This window comes from Schistocerca americana, chromosome 3 (assembly GCF_021461395.2).
Source record: "Schistocerca americana isolate TAMUIC-IGC-003095 chromosome 3, iqSchAmer2.1, whole genome shotgun sequence".
Lineage (NCBI taxonomy): Eukaryota > Metazoa > Arthropoda > Insecta > Orthoptera > Acrididae > Schistocerca > Schistocerca americana.
The window spans coordinates 146549038-146568385 of record NC_060121.1 but is presented as its reverse complement, the minus strand read 5'-3'; the positions used below and the strand labels follow the sequence as shown (position 1 = coordinate 146568385).

The following is a 19348-nucleotide window of genomic DNA, read 5'->3' as shown; positions in this document are numbered from 1 at the left end:
GCTGCATAACTTCAGGCGATATTTCCAAGCAGGCCCTCGTACTTGGCGAGAGAGACTATTTTCTAGGCATCTTTATGTGCTCACTGCGGGCTCACAACTGAAAAGAGCAACGTGATGGGATCGACGGGCGTTCTAGGGAAGCTCCTCTACACATCAAAGCTTCATCAGATTTTCACAGTGGTTTCCATTTCGCGACCGATCGGCCGTCACTTTCCGAATACGCCTCGTAGTTTGGGAGCTAGAGACATTCAACGATTTAGGGGTGGATGGAACACGGTGATGTTTCCATTTGTGGTGCGCTCACCTGCGCAGTCATCAGCGCTCGTACAAACTCCCAATTTTTACACAGCCCAAGTTTTTACACAATCCAATCTAGCCAGTGTCACGAATGATGATGAAATGTTGAGGACAACACAAACACGCAGCCCCTGGGCATAGAAAATCATCAATCCGGCCGGGAATCGAACCCGGGGCCCCGTGATCATGGAACACGGTGTACATAACGTGCTGTGTTTGCATGGATGTTCTGAAGTGTTCAAATGAGAGCCTAGTCTAACCGACCATGACTCGGAACAGCACAATGAATAAGCGTGTCGCTCCGGGACACCAGCTGCTTTACATTTCGTGTACAATTAGTTTCAAGACATAATGAGTTGCAATTTCAGGAAAACGGCACTCGTTCTAACGCCTCATTTACCTTGAGGCGACAAAATTCTTGGGATACTGCATTGCCTGACGATTTTCGAAATGTAATACCCCATGCGTCTAGCTCTAATTACAATTCAGCGTCCGAGGTCTGTTAATTCCAGTCGTGCGAGTATTGTCAAGTCGGAAACCTTTCCACATGAATGACCCGAGTACAAATGACAGTTCAGCCAATGCACTGCCGTTTTATACCTTGTGTACGCGATGTTTCCTCCATTCGTATAAGTGCATATCTCTAACACCTGACTATTGTCACCTCAGTATAGGTGAACATTCTTATTGTATCGTACGCTATCGCCTGTGACCCACCAGCCACTGCGGGCGCTCGCTACACAGACACTGGCAATCACAGGGAAGCAATCAACCGCACGCATAAACATGAGGGACTGCTCCGGGGCTGTAGCAGTGGCCACGGTTCCCAGTGGCGCGAGTCTCCCCACACGTGCCACTGCCAGCGCTGGCATTACATCGCTACACCCAGTCACGTGCCTCCAAGCGCTGTATCCATCCGCGATCCCGCGAAACATTTCTAGGTCGCCACTCGATCGATCTACGGCAGTCCACATTGGGAGTCGCCCCGTGGCGAAGCGCTCACCGTCAGCGGTCTCTCAATACGGAGCTTTCTTCGCCGATCTCCGGTCCAGCGCCAGCCGTACCTCGCAGTTTCCTCAGCCCCAACACCGTCTCCGAGCTATCGCTTCACCGGATTCCCCCCCAGAACCGAAGCAATCGCAGGCCATGTGTCAAACCGACGAGCGAGCGCCGAGTGCTTATTCCGCACCGCTTCGGGGGACTACTCCATCACAATATCCACGGCTTCTGCCTTGCAGCACTGCATTCTACCACTGACAGCGGGCATCTACAACGTTTCTAGTGCCTTCTCGCACACAGAGATTACTCTTGTTTCGAGAGTGAAATTTTCACTCTGCAGCGGAATGTGTGCCGATATGAAATTTTCCTGGCAGATCAAAACTGTGTCTCGGACCGAGATTCGAACTCGGGACCTTTGCCATTCGTAGGCAAGTGCTCTACCGACAGAGCTACCCAAGCACGACTCATGACCCGCCCTCACCGCTTCAATTCTGCCAGCACCTCATCTCCTACCTTCCAAATTTCAGAGAAACTCTCCTGCGAACCTTGCCGAACTAGCACTCCTGGAAGACAGGATATTGTGGAGACATGGCTTAGTCACAGCCTGCGGGATGTTTCCAGAGCGAAATTTTCGCTCTGCAGAGGAGTATACGCCGATATGAAACTTGCCTGGCAGATTAAAAAACTGTGTGCCGAACCGAGACTCGAACCCGGGACCTTTGCCTTTCGCAGGCAAGTACTCCACCCACTGAGCTACCCAACACAAGCACGACTCACTACCCACTACCCGCTCCTCACCTCGTCTCCTACCTCACAATCTTCACAGAAGCTCTCCCTCAAAGGTTCCGAGTTCGAGTCTCGGTCTGGCACAGTTTTAACCTGTCAGAAAAGTTTCGATTACTCTTGTGTTTGTACACTGAATTAATACAGTTCTATTGTTCTGGCTACCTGCGCTGATAGCTAGTAACGTGTCGTTTCCAATCGGACATGAACAGAAGAACTCTACCACCAGAACGGCCACTTAAAATACAGCAGTTAGGTGGAACATGTTGCATCCACCCTTAGAACTTTGTATATTTTTATGTCCTTAACTGAAATTGACAGAAATTTGGTTTATTTGATCTCAAATGCTTCAGACATATCAGCTGCATGATAGAAAAGGTAATGTTCTATTTAACAATTTATGAACCGTACTGTACCTGCATGGGAAATAACTAAAAAGCTATGTTGATAACTCCGCTAAAAGACTGACTTTAAATATTTAAGGAAATGTTGGGTCATCAGTCCCCTAGAACTTAGAACTACTTAAACATAACTATACTAATGACATCAAACACATCCATGCCCGAGGCAGGATACGAACCTGCGACCGTAGCGGTCGCGCGGTTCCAGACCGTAGGACCTAGAACCGCTCGGCCACTCGGCCCGGCACAGAAATGTTGGTTTCGCTTATTATTTTGTAAGTTACAGAAAATAACATCTTATCTGAAACCCCTGTACACACCAATGCGAGCGTATTATAAAAGCGCATTTTGAGTTCTCGAACTGTTTTCGACAAAGGAGGCTTTAACACGAGGTCTTTGACTTAACACCACAAAAGATCATTTCCGTTTCCAAGAAGCGTCGTCGAAAAGTCGCATAAAATTATAGGCTATATCTTTAACATCGCTCAGTTGTAGAATTTTGGGAAGTTTTATACTGGCATATTATGACATTTCTGGAAGCTGAAAATCTCCTCTGTACATTTAGAGCGTGCATAAGGGATGTGTTATAGAACTATTACTCTTCACGATATATAGTGTACAAATGAGCAAGTGGATAACGTTGTAAGTTCCATGAGACTTTTCATGGATTGTGACGCTAGAAAGTTGTAGCGAAATGCAGGAAGACCTGTATGTAGATGATCGACACTTGATGCAGGGAGTCGCAGTTGACTCTCAACAGATGCAAACGTAACGCATTGCAAATGCGTAGACAGAAAGACCCCTAATTGTTTGATTACACAACTGCAGATAGATCACTGGAAGCATTACTCCCATAAAATATCCAGCAGTATGCCAAGGGAGGGATCTGAAATGGAAAGACCACATAAAGTTAATCGCGGGTATGGTAGTGCCACACTGAGATTCACTGGAAGATGCTGAAGAAACCTAGTCCACCAATACCGGCAGTACATTACAAAACACTGGTTCGATCAGTACTTGGGTATTGCTCGTCAGTGTGGGAGCTGTACCAGATAGGAGTCATACAGGAAACAGAGAAGATCCTAATAAGAGGGGGGCGTTTCGTTACAGAACTGATTAACCAGCTCCTCTTGCAGAAGAGAGGCATTCTGCATCATGGTGTGGTTTATTGTTAAAGTTCCGACAGCGTACATTTCTAGAAGAATCAACCAATACACTGCTTCCTCCTACGCACATCTCGCGAAAAGATCAGTAAGATAAAATTAGAGATCCAGAATGAGATTTTCACTCTGCAGCGGAGTGTGCGCTGATATGAAACTTTCTGGCACATTAAAACTGTGTGCCCGACCGAGACTCGAAGTCGGGACCTTTGCCTCTCGCGGGCAAGTGCTCTACCATCTGAGCTACCGAAGCACGACTCACGCCCGGTACTAACAGCTTTACTTCTGCCAGTATCTCGCCTCCTACCTTCCAAACTTTACAGAAGCTCTCCTGTTCGCAGGAAGTTTCGGAAGGTAGGAGACGAGATACTGGCAGAAGTAAAGCTGTTAGTACCGGGCGTGAGTCGTGCTTCGGTAGCTCAGATGGTAGAGCACTTGCCCGCGAAAGGCAAGGGTCCCGAGTTCGAGTCTCGGTCGGGCACACACTTTTAATCTGCCAGGAAGTTTCAAAATTAGAGATTTTCGAGCTCACACTGAGGGTTATCGCCGGCCGGGTTGGCCGAACGGTTCAAGGTGCTACAGTCTGGAACCGCGCGACCGCTACAGTCTCAGGTTCGAATCCTGCCTCGGGCATGGATGTGTGCGATGTCCCTAGGTTAGTTAGGTTTAAGTAGTTCTACGTTCTAGGGGACTGATCACCTCAGAAATTATGTCTCATAGTGCTCAGAGCCATTTGAACCATTCTGAACTGAGGGTTATCGGCAATCGTTCTCATCGTGAACTGTGAGAGACTGGAATCTGAAAGGGGGGAAGTGACAGTGGGACAAGAAGCACTCTCCGCCACACACCGGATTGTAGATGTAGATATTAATGAAAATAAATCCATCTGTGTAATTTCTGACGCACTGACGTCGGTGACTCCACGTATGTTTCAAAATGGATGGCGTGAAATCGATTACTGCTGAGATGTTGTCCATGTGGTCAATGGGATTCATACAGAAATTCTATAAAGTATGTAAAAAAAATTGAACCTTCTCTTACATAGTCTTGCAGTGTACAGTTATAGCTGTTTGTAAGGGCTGCATTCACTTTGAACTACCTTGAAGAGTCATTCATGAAACATATATGGATATCAAGGAGCAGGCCGAAGTGGCTGAGCGGTTCTAGGTGCTACAGTCTGGAACCTCGCGACCGCTACGGTCGCAGGTTCGAATCCTGCCTCGGGCATGGATGTGTGTGATGTCCTTAGGTTAGTTACGTTTAAGTAGTTCTAAGTTTTAGGGGACTGATGACCTCAGATGTTAAGTCCCATACTGCTTCGAACCATTTGAAAAGTGAATGAAGTTATAGTGGAGCGAACTGAGCATGAGCAGTCAGTCCTAAACGAAGCGACCATTCTGGACAGGTGGAGCGCAGACGCACGAGCACGTGGGTCTGCTAGGCCGGCGGCTAACGTCGCGCAGCGCAGTGTTTCGGTGGAGTTGGCGCAGATTCCCGCCGTGTGTGTCTAATGCGTGGTCCGCCGGCCCGGGAGCACAGCCCGCTGTCTGGAATGGCGGCAGTTACCGCTCCAACTGCCCACGCCCGGCCCGTTTCTGCTGACCAGGTCCGCCTCCGCCCATAGTCACCTCGTTAGCACCGCACATAATTAATTGTCACATTTTGCGGGGCCCTCGCCCTGCGCCCTCCAGAAATTCCGCGTATCAGTGCAGATGAGTTGTTGCGCTTATAAAGACCTCATCAGCCGGCCGGAATTTCGGAGCCTCTAACCAGTAACGAAATTACGCAGAGTAGCGGCTCACGCTGGCCTCAAAATAACGACGGCGTCCACGAAAACGCTTCCTCCAAGGTAGCCAAAAGCGTAAGTCCTTTTGTTTTAAATTTATGTAGACTGTTGTCTGTATTGTCCCCGTGGCTCTATTATTTTCATAATAAAAAAAATAGCCCCATTCAGATTAAATCGTGAGTTTTATTTCACTGCAGATGTGTTTAGAGCCATGGGGACTCATCTTCAGGTGCTTGATCAGCTTACATCATTTTACGAAAACAGGTTATTAGGCTTACTAGTCCTGGCAAACATGTATTACCTTGCTAGCACGCTAGCATCTTACTTATCTCTTACACTTGACACAGGATATGGCTGTGACCAGTGGTGCAAATTTTTAAATTTGTTGTAAGGTCTTATGGGACCAAACAGCTCAGGTCATCGGTCCATAAGTTTACACACTACCTAATCTAACTTAAACTAACTTACGCTAAGGACAACACACACACACCTATGTTCGCTGAAGATTATGAAGATATTAATATGAAATACTACTGTCAGAACTACAAATTCGACAGGCAGCGAAAAACAGAAGATTCCCTAAGGAAAAATTTCGTCAACCCGTTTGATATCTGTAACATAGTTCAAGTGCCTATTTAGATACTATACACTGATTTACTTCAAATTCCGTCATGATTTAGCCTTTCCAACATTTGCCTAAATCGGTTAGGACGCTTCGCTTACCCGTATGATATCACAGCTGCGGTCAATTAGTGTGGCGTCGTAAGAAAATTGATCGAGGAGTGCAAATAAACTGAGAGTTACTTGTTTCCTAAATTGTTCTCTTGAGTGATAAGTGAAGAATAAATATTTCATGTGAAAATAAAGCACACTAGCATGCCCTATAGTCGACGTAAAAAACTAAAACTTAACTCCGTCCGAACAGGCCTCGCAAGCCCAACGGTACCAACCGACTGCCGTGTCATCCTGAGCCGAAAGGCATCACTGGATCAACACACATGTCAGTTTTCGTGACCGGAGCCGCTACATCTCAGTGAAGGAGCTCCCCAATTGGCCTCACAGGTGCTGAGTGCATCTCGCTTGCCAACAGCGCTCGGCAGACCTGAGCGATCACCCATCCACACGCTAACCAAGCCCAAAAGCGCTTAACATCGGTAATCTGACGGGAACCGGTGTTACCCTTCAGCAAGGCCGTTGGCATAATCAACATATCTATATTACTAAAACACATCCCGGCACTTAGCATCAGTTGTTGCGCAGTGGAAACAAAAATTTTGTCTTCAGTATTTCATTTAATTATTGGCCTAACTCATAATTTTAAAATGCTATCATAATCTAATCATTAAGAGGTATAATCTTACGTTAAAAGTTTGACACAGTAGACAAGTACTACAGTTAGAAACTACGTGTTTGCCTTGAAGTTGCGTAACTCACGGCCCACAAATACCCGAGCTTCATTCGTCCAATATTTGAAAATCAGTGTACTTAGCGACTTCCAACGACACTCCAGCTGCAAACAGGCGTTGATATACATAATTGAGGACATGTTGGAAATGTCCCCAATGATGTATATAAACGTCTGTTTGCAGCTAGGGTATCGATTTAATTATGATTTCATTCTAGAGAAGTGGCACGGTCATTAATGGTATCTGTTCTTTCGGGCACAGATACTATCTTCCAACGAACTTCACATGCAATTTCAAACCTTTTAGAAATTTTCACTCGCCTACACCCCCGTCCGCAAATTGGTGAACGTAAAAAATTTCATCTCTAACTACGTTTCCGCTTTTCATGCAGTCAGACTTAAGCACTAGACATGACGCTTTATTTTATTAATTCATTACTACTATTTCTACTCTCAATACAGTTTTCAGACAGTATCTTTATATACCACTCTCTGTATCTGTAAAATTATATCGTTGTACGCCACATCATTCAGGAGATATGACGTCATAATCGTTTATACACGTGAAAAGCCAGCGTTAGCTTAAAGTGGTGCGCAGTAAAACTTCAACATCGAGCTCTAAGTTTTAATTTATAACTTCTTTACTACTAACTCTGATTGTGACACATTCTGCATATAGTATCCACATATATCACTGACTGCATCTGTAAGATTGTATCATTGTACGACACACAGTTCCGTGTGTATGACTTCATAAATGTTTGGATACGTGAACTACTTAAAATGGGGTGCAAATTACCCTGTTTATATTCATCCAGTGTTTTACAATGAGAGCACTTAGCAACTTCCGACAAATCTACGCATAATTTCCAGTCTTTCCTAAAATTTTCTCTCTGAAATGTTTAAAGGCAAATATTTAACACATTAATTCATTTGTAAAGCAATCAGACGTTTGAAGCTGCTTTATACATGGGAGTTTAATTCTTTAAAGAATCGGAGGGTTGCTGGTGGATTGTGTAATCCATGAACACGAACTCGACGTCAATATGCAACGCTGCCTTTATAATTTTCATACATTACTGTCCAGTAACCACAATATCGGGCAGCTCGTCCTCTTTTGTTCCGCGGCGTTGGCAGCCCTGTGGCTATCAGGGAATCCCCTTCGCCGCGCGCAGCAGGTGAAACACCGCGTGATTAACGGGCTTTGCGCCGCCTATAGGCAGGCGTGTCACCCGCATTAACCCTGCCTTAACTACATATTAATGTACTTTTGATGGAGCTAATCTACTGGCCCCGCTATCGTGATGTACAGTGGCTAAGCGGAGCTTCAATATTACTGCACATGTGCTCCTAAAGCCAGCTCTGATTGCCTCCCGTCGCTGTCCACTGATATTTATGCAATGACGTACGATTCGATGCGAAGCCCTCCTGCTTGTCAGCTGGGTATGACCCGACTGCGCGAGTGTTAATGTTACTTTTAGCCAGCGATACTGAACTCGTGTCTTCTGCTGACGGAACTGATTACGTTCCTGCAACAAAAGGAACGAGCCGGGGGAGTAGTGTCGAAGGTTTTCATTACAACTGAATACTTAAAAGCTTCTTTGGCAGTTTGAGTTGTGCATATCAACTTCCTAAGAACTAATAATAGGGTGTAACTGACATAGTTTTTGTTCTGATACCCATCTAGGCTCCAGTCGTCGCTTCACCCCGAATGTAAAACTTTATTTTCATGATGTATTCTCGTGGTTTGGAAGTAGTTTATGCAAATTCCGTTAATTTTTGGCGTTCATACTTTACGCATATAGGAATAAGGCATTTCTTCATCATCCAGCGGAGTAGAGACAAGTTAATAGTGAGTTGTGCCGAAGTACCTCCAACAGAAATGACTTGGATGTTATTGTAGAGCCGGCCGCGGTGGCCGAGCGGTTCTAGGGGCTCAGTCCGGAGCCGCGCGACTGCTACGGTCGCAGGTTCGAATCCTGCCTCGGGCATGGATGTGTGTGATGTCCTTAGGTTAGTTAGGTTTAAGTAGTTCGAAGTTCTGGGGGACTGATGACCACAGCTGTTAAGTCCCATAGTGCTCAGAGCCATTTGAACGATTTTTTTGAACACACTAATGAGGGATCCTCCCCCCCCCCCCTCCCCCCCACACACACACACATCTAATTTACCTGAGGGGTCTGTACCACGAACAATGAACCAAGAGAGGCAAAGAAGACTTCTCGCACGGAGGTTCGTATTCTGAATAGATAAAACGCTGTTCATTCCGCAATGAGTATGCAAATGCTGCTGTAAATCAACCACACCACAATCAGCAGATCACGCAAAATGTGCGACCACAATACACTTACGCGTTCTACTGCAGGCTGCAAAATCAGTCTAGCTACATATGACAATTTTACTCGCCATTCAGTATAATATCTTGCAGCAATACAAAATATAGATTCTGTCCGAGCCATACGCATTATTAAAAACATAGTAACCACATGTTTACATCTGTAATCAGAATTCACGTTCATATAAACATGAAAATTAGTAAGTGCGTTATTTCGGAAGAAAAAAACAGAAAACAACTGAATTAATGGAAAATTATTTCTACGAAAAACATCATTACCGCGCTTGCGCTGCTAGTTGCCCCTGGCAGCTAGCGATCAATTTGCGCAAACAGCTGGAGTTTCAGTCAGTTGAACACGGAGATAGATTCACATGAATATTATAACAAAAACTATCGCGATGATGTTATACCATTCGAGGCGCCTGAAACGACAAAACCTTGCTAGACAATTCTCTCAGAATCGAGAAGAACAAGAGAAGCGACCAGAATAACAGCAGCTATTTTGTAACTGCTAGAATGTGGATACAACAAACACGAATGAAAAAATATTTTATCAGAGAAACAGGGACGTTTGGCAACGGAGGCACTTCGAAAATCGACGACGACTCGATAATTATCACAGAATAACATGAGGCATTTCTATTGGATTTTCATTTTGAAAGCTTTAGATTTCCTAACGCTTTTCTGGTGTCACTGCCAAGCTTTTTCAAAAGTTCAAAAATGGTTCAAATGGCTCTGAGCACTATGGGACTCAACTGCTGTGGTCATTAGTCCCCTAGAACTTAGAACTACTTAAACCTAACTAACCTAAGGACATCACACACATCCATGCCCGAGGCAGGATTCGAACCTGCGACCGTAGCAGTCGCACTTTTTCAAAAGTTAGTAAACTACCGAAACCATAGTCATAGTATCTGGATACAACAGCTAGTATCTGTTATTGAATACTGAAAAAAGAACTGAATTTAGATCTTCTGTTCTTCTGGCAAGGCTCGTTTTCGATGCTGTCTAAATAATTTAATTTTACTAGCCTTATTCTACTCGGGTAATTTATTTTTGATCCAGGTCTCCCTACCACACAAAAATTCATGCATGGCGATCATTTTATAAAATTTCATGCCATACCAGGGTTTGTTCTAATTCTTTCACACAATTCATTAATTAAATATAATTATTATTACTGATCATAAAGTCGCTTTCGAGGCTTTTAAACTGAATTATTTTGAGTTTTAAAATAATAGACCTGTTCCCGTTGAGGCTGTTTGAATTTAAAAAGGGAATTTCATTAACAAAACAAGTTGTCTTGCCAAGTAGTATCACATAGTTAGTCGAAATATTCACCCTATGCGTTACTAATCTGATCAAGTTAAGGGACATATACACATGATGATTAAATTTAGAATACTATGCAGTGTGACCACAGATGTCACATTTCACCAGTATCGCCAAACAATGCACGTCCGGTTGAGTGGATTTAGATTAAAATGAACAATAAAGTATAATTATCTTAAGTTTGAGAAGACTATCCAGTATTATAGCCACCAGAACTTAAAATTATTTCGTAATATTCAAAGACTGTCCTAGGGCCTGTGGTGAAATAAAGACACTGGACAGAACTGTTCCAAAATTGTGACAAAGTCACTTTCAGTATAGATCGATTCCAAACGGCCGTAAACCTGTAACCTTGATGAAACTATGAATCACAAGTAGATCGAAGCAGGTTGTGGATTTTAGTTTCTACTGCTAGGGGCTCGGTTATAACAATTGTTGTATTTAGTCCTAAGATAGGTTTGATGTTTCTCCACACGCTACTCATTCCTGCTCAGCCGGGCCGCGGAGGTCTACCGGCTGTAGGCGCGCAGTCTGGAACCGCGCGACAGCTACGGTCGCAGGTTCGAATCCTGCCTCGGGCATGGATGTGTGTGATGTCCTTAGGTTAGTTAGGTTTAAGTAGTTCTAAGTTCTAGGGGACTGATGACCACAGTAGTTAAGTCCCATAGTGCTCAGAGCCATTTGAACCATTTGAGCCATTCCTGCTCATGACCCTTCTTCTCTTAGCAAGTAGTGCAGCCTACATCCATCTGAACCTGCTTACTGTCTGCTTGCCTAGCCCTCCTTCTACAGCTGTTACCGACCGCACTTACCTGTATTACCAAACTGCCGATTCGCTAATGCCTCACCGTGTGTCGTATCAACCGATCCCTTCTTATAAGTCAAGTTCTGCCACAGACTTCTTTTTTTACTAGTTCTATTCAGTGCCTCCTTACTAGTTACTCGATATACATACCTAACCTTCAGTATTCTTCTATAGCACCACATTTTAATATTTCTGTTCTTTTCTTGTCTGTATTGGCTATTGACCACGTTTCACTTCCATAAGAGGCAACATTCCAGACAAATATTTTCAGAAGATACTTCCTAACACTTAAATTTATATTAGATGTTAAAAAATTCTACGTTTTCAGAAAAGCTCTCCTTGCTGTTGCTAGTCTGCATTTTATACAGGCTTTTCTTCGACCATCGTCAGTTGTTTCCCAAATAACAAAACTCATCTACTACTTATAGTGTCTAACTTTCTAATCTAATTCCCTTAGCATAATTTAACTAATTTGCCTACATACCATTACTATTGTTGATATTTATAATCTCGTTTCATGACACTATCTATTCCATTCAATTTCCCCTCCAAGCCCTTTTCCATCTATGGTAGAATTACAACGCATTATCAACGTCAAAGTTCTTATTACTTCTCAATAAACTTGTATTTCATTTCCCCAAATTTTCATTTATTGCTTGGCCAGTGTACAGTTTCAATAACATCGAGGATGTTATTTCTCAGCCTCAGCTTCGCTTTCATGTCGTTGCAATCTTATAGCGGCAGTCCGCTTTCTGCTCAAGTTGTAAATAGCTTTTCGCTCGCTGTTTTCATTTCTGCTACTTTCAAAATTTTAAAAAGTACATTCCTGTTAACATTACCAAAAGCTTTCTCTTATTCTACAATACAAATGCTTTCCTTCTGTCTGTCTTGTAAGGTAAACCGTAAGGTTCTATTGTTTTCAACTGTTCCTACATTTCTCTGGAACCCAAACCTTCCTCCATCATTAAATACTTCCTGTCACAATTTTGCAGCCACGACTTATTAAACTGATGAACTGATGATTCTGTAATATTCATAGCTGTTTTCTTTTTAAATTGGGCTTTACAGACGTAGTTGTCGTTTTCATACAAAGATTGGTTTGCTGCAGCTCTCCACGCTAATCTCTCCTGCGCAAGCCTCCTCATATGTGTGTAACCACCAGAACGTACATGATCTCCCTCTGCAACGTTTACACCCTCCAGCCCAATTCCTTTCATTACCAAACTGGCAATTCCTTGACTCCTTGTGATATGTCCTATCAACCAATCACTTATTTAACAAATTTACTTTGTCATGAGTTCGATTCAGTACCTACCCATATGTTGTTCGATTTAGCCATCTAACCTCTAGCATTCTGATCTAGCGCGACATTTGTAGGCCGGAAAAACATCGGTAGATGTCAAACAGTATGGAAGAATAAAATGGAAAGACCAAGAACCAAGTGCTCGGATTAAAAACGGTGTCAGACAGGAGCGCAGTGTCTCGCCCCTACTGTTCAACCTACACATCGAAAAAGCAAAGACAGAAATAGAATGAAGATTGATGAGTGGGATTAAAATTCAGGTTGAGAGGATATCAATGATAAGATTCGCTAACGACTTTACTACCCTCAGAGAAAGTGTGAAGAATTACAGGATCTGCTGAATAGAATGAGCAGCATAATCAGTAAATACTGCGTATTGAGATAAAACCGAAGAAAGACGAAAGTAATGAGAAGTAGCAAGACGAGGACAGCGAGAAACCCATCATCGAAATTAGTGATTGCAAAGTAGAGGAAGTAAAGGAATTATGCAACCTAGGCAGCGAAGTAACCCATGATGAACGGAGAAAAGAGGACATAAAAGGTAGACTAGCACTAGAAAAAGAGGGCATTCCTGGCCGAAAGAAGTTTACTAGTGTCAGAGATAAACCTTAATTTGAGGAAAACATTTCTGAGAATATACATTTGGAGCACACATTTGTATGGTAGTGAATCAAAGACAGTGGGGAAACCGGAAAATACACTACTGGCCATTAAAATTGTTACACCAAGAAGAAATGCAGATGAAAAACGGGTATTCATTGGACAAATATATTATACTAGAACTGACATGTGATTACATTTTCACGCAATATGGGTGCATAGATCCTGAGAAATCAGTACCCAGAACAACCACCTCTGGCCCTAATAACGGCCTTGATACGCCTCGGCATTCAGTCCAACAGAGCTTGGATGCCGTGTACAGGTACAGCTGCGCATGCAGCTCCAACACGATACCACAGTTCATCAAGAGTAGCGACTGGCGTATTGTGGCGAGCCAGTTGCTCGGCCACCATTGACCAGACGTTTTCAGTTGGTGAGATATCTCGAGAATGTGCTGGCCAGGGCAGCAGTCGAACATTTTCTGTATCCAGAAAGGCCCGTACAGGACCTGCAACATGCGGTCGTGCATTATCCTGCTGAAATGCAGGGTTTCGCAGGGACCGAATGAAGGGTAGAGCCACGGGTCGTAACACATCTGACATGTAACGTGCACTGTTCAAAGTGCCGTCAACCCGAACAAGAGGTGACCGAGACGTGTAACCAATGGCATCCCATACCATCACGCCCGGTGATACGGCAGTATGTCGATGACGAATACACGTTTCCAATGTGCGTTCACCGCGATGTCGCCAAACACGGATGCGCCCATCATGATGGTGTAAACAGAACCTGGATTCATCTGAAAAAATGACGTTTTGCCATTCGTGCACCCAGGTTCGTCATTGAGTACACCATCGCAGGCGCTCTGAGATGCAGCGTGAAGGGTAACCGCAGCCATGTTCTCCGAGCTGATAGTCCATGCTGCTGCAAACGTCGTCGAACTGTTCGCGCAGATGGTTGTTGGCAAACGTCCCCATTTGTTTACTCAGGGATCGAGACGTGGCAGCACGATCCGTTACAGCCGTGCGGATAAGATGCCTGTCATCTCGACTGCTAGTGATACGAGGCCGTTGGGATCCAGCACGGCTTTCCGTATTACCCTCGTGAACCCACCGATTCCATATTCTGCTAACAGTGACTGGATCTCGACCAACGCGAGCAGTAATGTCGCGATACGATAAACCGCAATCACGATAGGCTACAATCCGACCTTTATCAAAGTCAGAAACGTGATGGTACGCATTTCTCCTCCTTACACGAAGCATCACAACAAAGTTTCACCAGGCAACGCCGGTCAACTGCTGTTTGTCTATGAGAAATCGGTTGGAAACTTTCCTCATGTCAGCATGTTGTAGATGTCGCCACCGGCTCCAACCTTGTGTGAATGCTCTGAAAAGCTAATCATTTGCATATGACAGCATCTTCTTCCTGTCGGTTAAATTTCGCGTCTGTAGCAGGTCCTCTTCGTGGTGTAGCAATTTTAATGGCCAGTAGTGTAAGAGAATCGAAGCATCTGAGAAGTCGAGCTTCACAGGAATGTTGAAAATTAGGCGGACTGATAAGAAATCGGCAAATAAAGGAACAAATCGGAAACGGTGACAAAAAGAACGGAAACGACGACAGGACGTTTGCTGAGACGTCAAGGAATAACTTCCATGGGACTAGAGAAAGCTGTAGCAAGTAAAAACTGCAGAGGAAGAGAGATTAGAATACATTGAAGAAGTTGGCACAGTAGAGTTATGCGTGACGGGCCGCATGAAACCAATCAGCAGGCCGATGACTCGAAAATACAGAGCGAGTGATGTAGCCGCGCGAGTGCTGTTGGCAGCAGCAGCGGCAGCCAGAGCCCTGTGGCTGGCTGTGCCTCAGAGCGCACAGTGTTTGCGCGCACTAATTCAGACTCGGAACGGAGTGGCGCAGGCCGGCGCCGAATCACGGCGAGGGCGCGTATCAGCGGCGCGCCCATCTCGCAGGCAAACTCAATTTTCTGCCTTCGCGGGGCCTCTCGTGTTTGGTATAAACGTTACGCGGCTCGGCAGTCTGGCAGTCTGGCGGCACCAGCAATAACGCAACCGCGCAGCCGCGATAATACGGCCTGCCGAGCTACTGGCGCAGCGGCTCGAGGCGCCAGCCGCCGTCTTACACAATCCCGCGCGCCCCAGAAGGCCCGCGGCAGCAGGCGAAGAGGAACAATCCCAACAGCGCAGCTGTGATGCTGCGGGGCACCGCGTACGGCATGCGTTGCCAGGTCAGCGTATGTTCCGAAAGTCGTACGAACGGATATTCTTCTAGAGCACGGCTTCCCAACCTGTGGTCCGCGGACCTCAGGGGTCCGCCGGCCCTTTCTAGGGGGTCCGCGGTGAAATATTACTGTATCTCACCCCTCTGAGAGCATTAAAGATAAACACCAGTCCTAATTGTTCAATTTACATACAAAAAAACCACTACTTCAGTATACATATAATTCGAAAACGATACTTTGCTGATTAACATTGTTCTTATGTGAGAAACATAATATAAATGTGAGATTAATACTGTAACTAATCGAAAGAAATGTAGCACATGGTCAGGATGTACCAGTAAACCTATCAGTATAAAATTACTACAGCAAATTAAATAGAACATATAAATAAAGCATGTTAATTGAATCTCTGATATATGTTAGCACTAAAATTCAGGCACTAGTTCATTTGTTATAAACAAATTTAGAAATGTAATTGTTATCTGTAACATAATTGGTCAGAAAATGTTATATTAACTCGTAACTAAGTTGGAAATAGGTTCACTTTGTTCAGCACTGAGATTGTAAATTTTTAGCAATGTGTATCTCATATTCGGTTTAACTTTTAATTGTGATTTTACATAAAATTGTAATTTTCATTGTAGGTAATAGTTAACAAAAGTATAAATAGAGGTCACGCAAGCGCCTTGGAGCACTCGTTTTTTGGCTAGGGTTGCGAGCAAATGTATTGTAGGCTCACTCTTTTGTTGACTGTTGTGAACTCTGTATCGTTTGATGTCAGCTTTGGGTACGTGTGATGTAACCGGTACGGTTCACCAGGCTCGGACACCAGAGTCCAGGAAATATATTGGTGTTAAAACTGCACTGTACTTTGGAATTTATTTGGGAGTCTTCCGCAATCCTTTTCATAGGCTGCACAGCGACGAGACATGAATCCAGGAATTTTACAAAACCCCGAAAACTAAACAACTCTCAATGTTGGTAGAATTGACGTGAAAACAACACCGCATCGACTGGGCATGTCACTCAAAACATTTGCAACGCGGAGGTGGAAAATTATAAACATCTCAGCGGCCACCTTTCACCAAATCGTGTAAAATAATGAGTAAAATTATTGAATAAAAATGTGAAAATCAAATTCATCACTGTTTTTTTTTCGTGTGAAAAACATGTGTACTTTTACTTCAAATCGTATCCCCAAGCAGCCTTTGCGGTTCCTAAGTGAGGACGTATACGCAGTTTAGTGCCGGAGAATGCGGCTTCTCTGATCGACTGTTTAGCAACAATACGGGGGTCGTTTGTGCCCCAGCTCACGGCGCTAGATGCGCTGAAACCTTTTACGCATGCGCGGAGCGAGCTCTGTCGACCAATCACAGTTCTCGCTGGCACGTATGCGGCCCCATGCATCGTTGAATGTTAAACTTGCTTTGTCAGTGCACTACCTATTCCATAAGTCGATTTTTGACCAGTTTATTACTTCTAACATGGATCGGTGGCTGAAGTCAGGATCATTGAAGAAGGGTGCAGTTTCTCCATCGCCTTCACAACAAGGGAAGTTTCCAGTAGAAATGAATGAGGAGGGAGGACAACCAAAGGAGGACTTTACATACATTTGAACATTTTTCTTCGGATTACACGAAAAACCACACCCAACCATCCACACACCCACCCAAACCCGCACACACACACACACACACACACACACACACACACACATATGACTGTTACGAAATATGCATGCTCCTTACACAAAAGTAGCCAAATAGTGGGAGTGAACAGACCAATAGCGGCAGCTTGTCAACAACGAACAATTTGGACGTGACGTTGATTGCTCTTGGAGGAAGACAGCTCCATCGTGTGAAATTTCAATTACCAAGTAATTTTAATCAGGCTATAGTGTGTTGAACAAAGGGAGTAAATCCACTAGTAAGTGTCTGGATACAGTGGGAATTCAAACTGGGTCGTTAATTTCAAGTTGTTTTCATTCATCTCTACACCACAGACTATTGATACTTCAGGGAGGGGGGGGGGGGGGGAGGAGGGGTCATTGGGAACATGGCATTTCCATTAAGAAGCTTTCAGTTCCCATGGGTTTCGCTCTGAAATTTAAAGTTACTGTGCTTCTGACTGACTAGGTGTTCGTCATGGAGGTTGGGAAGCCCTGTTCTAGAGCAACCAGTCAACTTCAGAAATTTAACAGTGTTAAGTGGGATCTGGGCGCTCAAAAATACTATCGTGTAGTCCAAATACACATGGAGCAACGAAAAGATTTGGCCAGACCCTCAGCACACATTCCTCGTTCACAGAAGTGAGACACTAAAAGCATTGGGCGCGTTTTGCTTTTTGGGCAGCAAAACTACCTGACGATGGCCGAAGAAAACAGAATATACGAGGCGTGTATTTAAGTAATTGCCGTTTTGAAATTAAAAAAAAGACGTCCTAAGATATCTCAATAATTCTATTTTTACATGAAAGCCTGTACCTTAATCTACGCACTGACGCCATTACAGTCTGATTCTTCCTTGTTTACGTTGCGTACTGAGTGTTTAAGATGCCTCTAATAATCGTGAGTCCCGCCGACTTTGAAGTACGGGCTGTTATAAGATTTCTTAGTGCTAAAGGCCTAAAAGCGATAGATATTCATCGTGAGATCTGTGCAGTTTACGGAGAAAACATTATGAGGGACGGAATGGTAAGAAAGTGGGTGAGAGCATTTAAAGATGGCCGCACAAATGTGCATGATGAACAACGGAGTGGGCGTCCTTCGGTTGTTAATAAAAGTTTGGTGCAGGAAGCGGACAATAAGGTGAGAGAAAACAGACGCTCTACGATTTCCTCCTTGCGGGATGACTTTCCTAATGTTGCGCGTAGTAACTATAACAAGTATTTGTGGTTTGAACAAACGACAATCACACTGTGTTCTGGTGTAGTGAATAGTGTTTTACTACGTTATTTGTGGAAAATAGTTGTTACAGTTACGTATGCATCACAATATCTCAGCATGATGCGGAGAACGGAAGTGCTTGCCACACGAAAAATGACAAGCTACCTGTAATAATTAACACAAAAATGATCCAGAAAATTCATGTTCACTAAATGTGAAGAATAAAAAAAAAAACGAAAATCCACTGATGATAGCACAGTGGTGCCGAAACATGTTTGGGTACTGAGAAAAACGATGTTTTGCATAACTGGTGGACCTCACACCCAAAAATTTTAACTCCAAACACGGCCAATACAAGGAGCTGCAAATCAGAAAGATGTCAAATGTTTTATTACTCGCAAAATTTCTCTCTTCACGTGCTCGAGAGATATTTCGGTGCTCATCCGCCGACGGCTGGACGCAGCAGGCTCGCGGCCGGCTGCCGGTGAGTGCTGAAAGTGTACAGTGGACGGCGGGTACTCACCCTCGTAGACGACGAGGTTGGCGGTGGCGCTGACGGCGTCGCCCACGCCGTTCTCGGCGTAGCACTCGTAGGCGGCCTCGTCGCGCTGCACGCGCACCGGCTCGATGCGCAGCAGCGACCCGCCCGCGAAGTCGTGCAGCAGGTAGCGCGACTGCGTGTTGGACATGCGCTTGCCGTTCTTGCGCCACGTGATGCTGGGCGTGGGGTCGCCGCGCGCGCCGCACACGAACGCCGCCACGCCGCCCGCCTTCACCGTCAGGTCGCGCGGCCGCTGCGTGATCTCCGGCGGGTCTGCAACACGGCACCGCACACGCGTCCGTCAGCACCGGCCCCCGCTAAAACCTGCCACTCTACACAGCCAACAGTGCGACAGCGGGTGATCTGCGCGGCAACTGTGACTAGCTGCTTTATAATATATTTAAAATTTCTACGTTCGCTTCAGTTTTTCCTCGTTCCAACTTACGCTTCCTGCAAATGAAGAATGTTCATCACC

The 19348-nt window shown here is 44.7% G+C and overlaps 1 protein-coding gene across 5 annotated transcripts in view; it reads right to left on the bottom strand.

The window, feature by feature from the left end:
- LOC124607516 (tyrosine-protein phosphatase Lar-like) overlaps positions 1-19131 on the bottom strand; it is a 545267-nt gene extending 526136 nt beyond the window's left edge. For all 5 annotated transcript variants that reach the window (XM_047139905.1, XM_047139909.1, XM_047139906.1 and 2 more), the window contains exon 1: positions 18856-19131. In XM_047139905.1, coding sequence (XP_046995861.1) covers positions 18856-19021 — 166 coding nt within the window. In that variant the 5' untranslated portion in view covers positions 19022-19131. The remainder of the gene's footprint in view (positions 1-18855) is intronic.
- Between the last annotated feature and the right edge of the window lie 217 nt (positions 19132-19348).